Source organism: Triticum aestivum, chromosome 1B (genome assembly GCF_018294505.1).
Source record: "Triticum aestivum cultivar Chinese Spring chromosome 1B, IWGSC CS RefSeq v2.1, whole genome shotgun sequence".
NCBI classification, from domain to species: domain Eukaryota; kingdom Viridiplantae; phylum Streptophyta; class Magnoliopsida; order Poales; family Poaceae; genus Triticum; species Triticum aestivum.
The window spans coordinates 648245046-648253399 of NC_057795.1; the positions used below are offsets into that span (position 1 = coordinate 648245046).

Here is an 8354-nt window from a genome sequence, read left to right on the forward strand (position 1 = left end):
ACACTAGTCTAAGTTACTCCCCACTATGACCAGCCTGATACTTGGTTTGTTCTAATAAATGGTTGTGTGCATCGCTTGACACAGAAGTCAAGGGTAGTCCTTCTTTTCGAAAAAAAACTCCTCCATCACTAGCCATCTTGTTCTCGACCTAAGTCTTAGAAACACGACAAGCAATACATCCATATGTTGCTTAATTTGCTTTATAGTTCTTCTTTCAGGGCATTGTTTATCATGCATATGCAAGGAAGAAAGTAGTAGTACTTCTACTTTGAAAACGACGAAAGAAACTCCATATTCATCAAAAGATAAATCGGAGAGGGCTTGGCTTTACTACCACGGCCGTACGTGCTGGTGTTCGGGCGACTCGGCAACAACATATAGAAATACTGTTGGATTAGCTGAGCATGATTTTTATATCTCAAAATGAAATATGTTTTGACATGTTTTAAGAGAATGCTTGGCTAGTGTTCCAACAATCCATTAGAACATGACTAGTGTGACCCAGTTAATGAACATTATTTGTTGACTTCAAACCGTACATACAAACAAGCAAATCATGTGGTGACATGAAAACCTCAGGGTGATACCAAGTAAAGTACAAGTAGTAGTAGTAATTTAGCAATGTGCGTGTTTCACACTGGTATTATTGCAGGCACATCAGATAGCTCCTCTGCCAACTATACAGACAGGGTACTTGCTATCTCAACACCCACACACAAATTTACATACTTCCATCACACTCTACACTCCCAAGGCACCATTTCACAAACCAAACTACACACCAGCTGCTTCTGTCTCTCATCTGGCACCCTTTCAGTTCATCGCGTCAATCAAGCACAAGTTTTCCCATCTTACAAGATGCCGTCACGCAACAAAAGGATCATGTGCCAGGCAGCATTTTTATTGCAAAACCTATACAATACCGGTGTCGCAGTGGGCGTGCCGTCACCGCCATCGCCATGCAGGAGGTGTGCCCGCTCTGAAGTCACTGGCCACGGGCGATCCCGGCTTCGGAGAAGGCGGCGACGAGCTTCGGCAGTAGCTTGCCGAGCATGATCTTGAATCCGGTCGAGCAGCTCTTGCAGCCATCATCTGATATGTACGTGCTGTCGCCAGCATGACCGACGAGATCGCCGCCGAGGTATGCGTTGCAGGCTCCCAGGATGTGCGGCGCGAGGCGAGTGAAGTGCTCCTTGACGAAATTTTCAAAATGCTGGATGGAGATAGGAGGGGAGAGACCCATCAATAATATTCATTACACATATTACTTCTTAATGCTGAAAGGTGCAGCAGAAGTTATTTAATACTGTATGTAGGTTGGTTAGGGGATGCATCTGAGATACAGTGATCTTGGTTTACGTTCTACTCAAAACTCATAGCTACCAAAATTCAGTTAAGCCCTATCAGTTTTGTCAGAGTAAGTGTATGGGATATTCAGGTCATTCGTTAAGTGCAGAATTTAAAGAGTTGGCGACTTACCTTTGGTGGTTTGTGCAAAATGTACATCATGGACTTGCAAGACAGCAAGAAAGCATTCTCGTTGTACGTGATGGAGTTCTTCTCCCCGTCAGCTTTCCCCACAAATTTGTCGTAGCCCGCCTCATTGAAGTAAGGCTTCTCGTTGAGAACAAGAGCCTGAAGGGATAGCAGCAGTTGAAGAATAGTCGAACCCTCCGGATTCCACACCTCATTACCAGTCCCTGCCCATGTCTTGAGAAGGCTTAGACATACTTTGCCGGTTTCGTACAAGTTTGGGTTGAGGCGGAGGCCTCCGGAGTGATAGTGAACAGACTGGAAAAAGAAAGTTACTGTTCAGCGGCTAGACGATCTCAGCTGTGAGGTACACACACGAGCAATAGAAAAGAAAACACTTACAGGTGGTTCATGAGGATAATCCGGCGGGAAGAAAATATCAAAGAAAAATAAATTATCATGATAAGGCGTTCCAGCTGCCCCAACAATGCAAGCTCTGAGAAGGTCCATCCTTTCCTCATAAACTCTAACATGGATATCATCTGCATGGAAGCAAAGAACACCATGTAAGACATGTACCAGAAAATATGTTTCATGTTTTCATCTTGCTACCAAATCTAATTAGAATGGTTTTCTGTTTTACTAGGTAATGTCCCTGCAGACAAGTGATTGAAGCCAAAGCTAATATTACAGGGATTTATTGAATGTAAAAAAGCCCAATATACACTAAATTTGTTCAAGATGTTTTTTTTATTCATAAAGTGAACAACTCAAATTTTGTGTGAGTTTCCACTTACTAACGTTTGCATAATTCTAGATTTAATTTTGACAGCTCGTTAGTTTTATCAGAGAAGGGAAGAACACTGACAACTCACAAGAGTACGCATGTTCTGTTCACACATTCAATTTTTCATCTTTGACAGTTTAACTAGCTTGATCAACTTCTCATACTCGAAATATATAATCGACAAGATAACATACACATGACAAGCTCGACCTTTTTCACTTCAATCATCTCGTAAAGATGTGAAACAATGATTTTTTCGAGAAAGGAACCTTAACATGCTATGCTGTCCTGTGGAGCGTAGAACATTTTAACTTATTTCTAACCACAAAACAATTATATAAGCTTGCATCATGATAGATTCGCATCTACATCGCTATATGTACTATTAAAGTAGTTATGATATATATGAAACCATGTTATAGTAGACTAAAAAATAATGCCAAGTTATAATAAATATAAACAGATGCTAAAATTCTATATGCAATGAGCCAGTGAAAAGATTCAATTTCATGAAGGACTTGCAATGGACAATAAAGAACAAGAAAAACCGACCTGGTAAATCATTTTGTAAGATTGTCCATTCCTGTTGTATCTTCTTCAACCAACCTCTTTTAACCTAAAATATCAGGAATTAAAGATTATAACAAATAATTTGAACATGCTACAGTAGCTACTACAGCTCTAAAATAGAGGAACAAAGTTGAATTACGTGTAAAGTATTACATTTTCATGGCCACGTTCCTTCACAAAATGATGATCAGAACAGTCCACCACAACATCAAATATTTTTACGTCATTTTCTGAAGGTAACTGTGGCTTCTCGGTCTGCATCACCAACTCCACAACGGAAAATTCTTCTGCAGACGAATGTAGATCTGCTGACTTCACAATTTGATACAGAGGAACTGCAGTAATCTGAAACAACAACTTGACCTTAGAGTTATGAAAATTAAACATAAATTATTTGGCAAGGTATAAAACTTACTGAGCTAGATGATGTAGAATCATGAGCACCAAAGAAACTAGAAGCCACATTCGTCAGAAAATTAAAAGCTGTTTTGGAGAAGTAGAAAGCATTGCGCAATGAACCAGTGCAGTCTTCACCAGACTCTTCCAGGGCATTCTGGGTGAAAACATCAAGTTGTTGCTTAAATTTCAATGCATGTAACCAACAAATGGTACAGTGGAAGATGCAAACCCAATCTAACCTTAGTACTCTCATGGCGAATTGTTTCCTGCTCAGCCTCGTCGTCGACAAAAGTATGCACCTCATTCACAGATCCTAGTGAATTATCTAGAAGTCTTTCTAATCCAATTATTTCAAAATGCTGCGCCTGAAATTGATACAAGGGAAAAAGATATGTTACCAATAGTCTGGACAGACCATGTATCTAGAAAAGATGGGTGAAAAGGGAGATAAAACACAACAAAACAAAAAAGGAAGAAAACCAACTCAAAGATAAGCTTACCTTGGATATCACACCACTAGCCCATTGTACTTCAATTCCATCATCCTTATACCCAAGAACATTGCCAATGCATGACAAGAAGCCGGAGGAGGTATCTAAACTTTTCCTGCTAACTGTCATGGTCCCATTGGTGAGATCTGCTTCAGACTTGTCGATGTTCAGAGCTGATCTGATAACGACTTCCCCAGTGCAAAAAGAGAAATCCGGGTGCTCTACTAGCTCATAAGCACTCACTGTCTCCTCAGTGGAGTCACTTCCATATCTGACAATGTCATCATCCACTGGAACAATCCATTTTACGTTTGCAGTCCGCTCAAGTGCATCCACATTTCTCACTATCCCAATCCGCTGACGTTCGGCAGCTTCCTCTACTGCCAGTTTCTCCAGGACAAATTGCCCTGGCCAAAAATCATGATCACCGGGGGTGCTAACAGGAGCCAAGATATAAGGTTCTAGCCCAAGAGATGTGCTTCCATTTTGCCATAGAACGTCAAAAGTGCTCTTTGTCTTAGCAACAACATAAGTTTGAGAATATCGAGAAAACTTACGGTCTTCACTTGGGAGACTTCCATCATGACCAGCAGAGAGAGTGCACCAATCACCCAACTGCCAGTTAGCATAAGGGAAGCATGACAGCAAAGTGAGATTCTTTGAGTCCTGAAAGTTTGGTGGACTTGATGATCGGTCACCCCAAACATTTGCCACCGAGGTTATCCAGTTCACATGCACCAGCCCCACATCAACATGAGACACAACACCTTCATCTCGGCTGGCCCTCCACGATCCAGAAAACCATGTTCCTGACTTGGACACGGAGGGATGAACAATCCTCACGCGTTGACTTGGATAATAAAAATAAGGTGCATCTTCAAAAAGGATTGGAGGAATGGGCTTCAGTACCTCAGAGTCCCTTAACAGCATTTCACACTTTGCCCCATCACTGAACACAACGGTGACCAGGTCAAATGCCCTGATCACCCGCCCAATCCATGGTCCCATAACCACGCAGTCACCAGAGACAAAGGATCTCACTCTTGAAAGCTGCTTGCTGTTGACATCTTCTATTATATCACCAGAGTATGTCTCCAAGTCCACAAACATTTCAACCCCAACAACGCGGCCCAACTGACCTGAGGGGTCAGACACAGGGCAGACTATGTCCCCATGAAGAAACCCTCTTTCAAAAGTAAGGAAATCATCAATCTTGCCGATGCTTTCGTCCAAGCTTGATAAGATGCTCTGCGCATGGTCCGTAAATTCACATTCTTCTTGGTCCTCACTGTCACTCGTTCCACTGTATGACTCACTGTCTGAATCAATTACAAACAGATCCATGTCTGCAAGCCCTGCAACACCACATTTTGTCATTTTGTGTGATATGAAACAACCAATTGTGTTAATAAATATAAGATTGATTTTTTTCCCACCTCTTTGTAACAAGCTTGTTCTGTGATGATATGATAAACTCAGGAACAGCCTTTGAACAGCGGTCAGCACACTTTAGTACTAATGCCAAAGGATCCCTGATACAGTAACAGTAACCGCCAAAGGAGATTTGCCCAGATAGCAAATAAGAAACAGTAAGATTTAGTGTCAAAGGAGATTCGCCCTGATAGGAGTGAAGCTAAACCTACTGCCAAAGGAGAAGTGCCAAGATAGCAGTTGATAGCTAAAGCTAATGTCAAAGGATATTTGTCCAGGGAGCAATCGGAAGCAAAAGCATATGTAAGGAAGGAGATCAGAAGAACTAGGTAGATTTGCCAAAGGAGATTTGCCGAACTATAGGTACTATAGGTAGGTTTTGCCAAAAGGAGATTTGCCCCGAACTATCGGTAGGTTTGCCAAAGGAGATTTGCCCCAAAGAACATACAGAACAGTCACTGTCTGAAATGTTCAGTGCTAAGGGAGCTTCCAGAAGAACTACAGAACAGCCACTGTCTGAAATGTTCAGCGCCAAAGGAGATTTGCCCTAAAACTAGCTTATCACAGGAAATGATTTCCAGTGGAAAGTCCAACTGAATGTGTTTGCTTTCGATGATCACCAGACATGAGAAGTCATCAGAGAATATGCTACCACCCAATGACCAATATTCGTCACGAGAGCAACCAACGACTGTTCAGATTAGCTGATCCTGCAAACCATATCAGAAGAATGTTAATCCAACTGTTTATCTTCTTAATAGAACAACACGATTCAAGTTGAGAAATAGACTGATGCATAATCTCAATAAACACGTAATCCAATTACTTAATTAAAAGCCATGCTGAAAAGAAACTGCAGGGATCAGGGTCGTTTTATTTGTTAGCAACATTCTAGCATATAATGGTAGAGACGTTTATGATATCTAAAATGTAAATCGAGTTGCATGCTTTCCAAAGATTCGCCGCATTCGCCAGTGCTAATAATCATGCAAAGTCTTATTCATATACACTCTAGATAGTAGAAACAGCTAACAAATGGTTTATTCAAAAATAAGATGTCCAAGAAACTCTAAACCCCAAAGGAGGATGTCAATTGGACCCAAAACGAGAAGAATCTGTGCGGGTGGATCCAAAAAAACATATACAAGGCGTGAGAGTTAGTTTGTGTCACAAGGATCAATCCCACAGTGGACAAGAACTAAAATCTGTTCAAAATGGTGCGTTTATCTTTAATCCCACTTGCATGTAGTACATAGGTAAAAAAATAGACAAATAAACTGGTAAAAGTTTGTTCACCAATAGATGTTAGGATGCCTTGAAATGACCGAATAGGCAGGGCCTAAATCAAAACTGACAAAAATGGAACACTTGAAAGTTCATGCTAAAAAGTAACTGAATAAATCCAGATCGGAGTATCAAAACTATGTATTAAAGTATGTACTCAACAACGTGACTGGCTATAATCAGTCTGATCTGAGGAACCTAGTTCTTAGCTAGCAAACACTGGGTCTTTATTTCGACACGGAAGTTTTGGATCTTGTCATAGTAACAACAACAAAGATGACAAACCGCGCATAGTTCAGCATCATAGTCGATCCGAAAACAGCTAAAAAGACAACCCACCTATGGACAAGCCTGCCTAACAAATCAGAACAAAACAACACCTTCCGTGCTCATTATGATCTCCTAAAACCGGCAAACAAAAAGCAACAAACTAAAACCTCGCACGCCATACCACCTCACCCGAAAACGGCAAAATATCATACACTCCAACAATTCTTGCGCCGGCCATAAAAACCCAGATGTTTCACTACAAACTGTAAAAAGCTAACGACATAACACCTGAGCCACCACCCAGTTTTACTAGTTGGAGACGCCTTCGCCTTCGCCTTCGCCTTCGCCACGAATAGGCCGCCGGAGCTTTGTTCAGCGCTGGAGCTACTGCTGTGCTCGGCCAGAGCCTCCTGCTTATGCCCAATCGATCTGGGCTGACCCAAGCTAACAATATTGTTTGATTACACATAGTCAAGACTGAAGACAGGGACACTTGTTGTTGGGGGATTCAGAATAATTGGAGGAAGACGGATCGAAATGGCATCTTGAAGCATATTCCTGGTTCCGAGGAATCGGGCTGGCGTAGTGATGGCCATGTTTTTTGGATCGGCATGCATCGTTTTGACTAAATTTCGCCCTGCAGCTGCAGGCATGACACTGACGCTGCGAGTTTAATACTGTACTAGGAAATCGGGCGTTGAGTGCACGCATCCTCGTTATAAACAAGCACATGGGTGCAGCGAAAGGAAGGGGGCGGGTGTGAGGGTCCGGCCGCCGGCCCGGAAGGCGGGGCGGCGGCGGCGGCGCCTCTGCGGCAATGCGAAATGAACAGGAAAAGGCGAGGTAAAACGGCAGATTGGCAGTACCTGTGCCAAGCCCAGCCCGCCGCCATGGCGGCTCGGTCACCGAAGAAGAGGGAGCAGGCCTCCCCTCCCCCCGCGCCTCAGTCCATCCCCGGGCCCGTCGACCATGGCCGGCAAGCCCGCGCCCCCTCCACCCCCCTCCAAGAAACGACCAGCGCAGCCGCCGCCCGCTCCTCCTCCTCCTCCTCGGACCAAATCTCAGGCACGGCCCGGCGGCGGCGGCGGGAGGAGGAGAGACCGGGAGACGCAGAGAGAGAGAGGGGACGGTGGGCTTCCTTCCTTGCTGGGTGCTCTGCTGCTGCTGCTGCTCGTGAATGGTGATGGATGGTGGCGCTGGCTGGCGGGGCAATTTCTACGGTGCGCAAGGCCTCGCCTTTTCCGATTCTTTTGATTTGTTTAATCGTGGTGCGCGCGCCTAAACTAAATCGAAATCCTCCTAAATTCCCCTTGCGCTAATGGGATTCCTCCCTGTCCGTCGCTTTATCCTTTCTTTCCCCCGAGAATTCTCCCTCTCTCGGTGCCTGCCGGGAAACCAGAGTCTTGCACTCTGCTTTGTCTCCATCCCCCAACGTGCCGGCTGCTTTCACCTGTCACTCGTCCCCTCCCCTCCCTTCCCTTCCCCTGTTCTCAAGAATGAAAAGAGGTGACCCTCAAAAAAAAAAAAGAATGAAAAGAGGTAGGAGTACTTGATTCGACTCGACGACTCGAAAATAATGTGTGCTTAACATCTCTAGAACTCGGTAGATAAACCGGTAAAGTAAATCGATGAACAATGAAACTAATACG

At 43.6% G+C, this 8354-nt stretch overlaps 1 protein-coding gene across 3 annotated transcripts; it reads right to left on the minus strand.

The window, feature by feature from the left end:
• Positions 1–584: 584 nt before the first annotated feature.
• On the minus strand, positions 585–8079 carry LOC123145168 (probable ubiquitin-conjugating enzyme E2 24). 3 transcript variants are annotated; one of them, XM_044564516.1, is made up of 10 exons: positions 7572–8079; positions 5157–5861; positions 3730–5075; positions 3469–3594; positions 3246–3383; positions 2984–3175; positions 2813–2876; positions 1876–2015; positions 1480–1791; positions 585–1213 (listed from the first exon to the last, which is right to left on the minus strand). In XM_044564516.1, exons 3-10 carry the CDS (start codon positions 5062–5064, stop codon positions 986–988), a joined length of 2535 nt encoding a protein of 844 aa, XP_044420451.1. In that variant the 5' UTR covers positions 5065–5075; positions 5157–5861; positions 7572–8079; the 3' UTR covers positions 585–985. The 3 variants fall into 3 exon arrangements, with proteins under 3 accessions (XP_044420451.1, XP_044420453.1, XP_044420444.1); XM_044564518.1 differs by lacking the exon at positions 7572–8079 and adding an exon at positions 6994–7183; XM_044564509.1 differs by lacking the exons at positions 5157–5861; positions 7572–8079 and having other exon boundaries at positions 3730–5097.
• Positions 8080–8354: the final 275 nt, after the last annotated feature.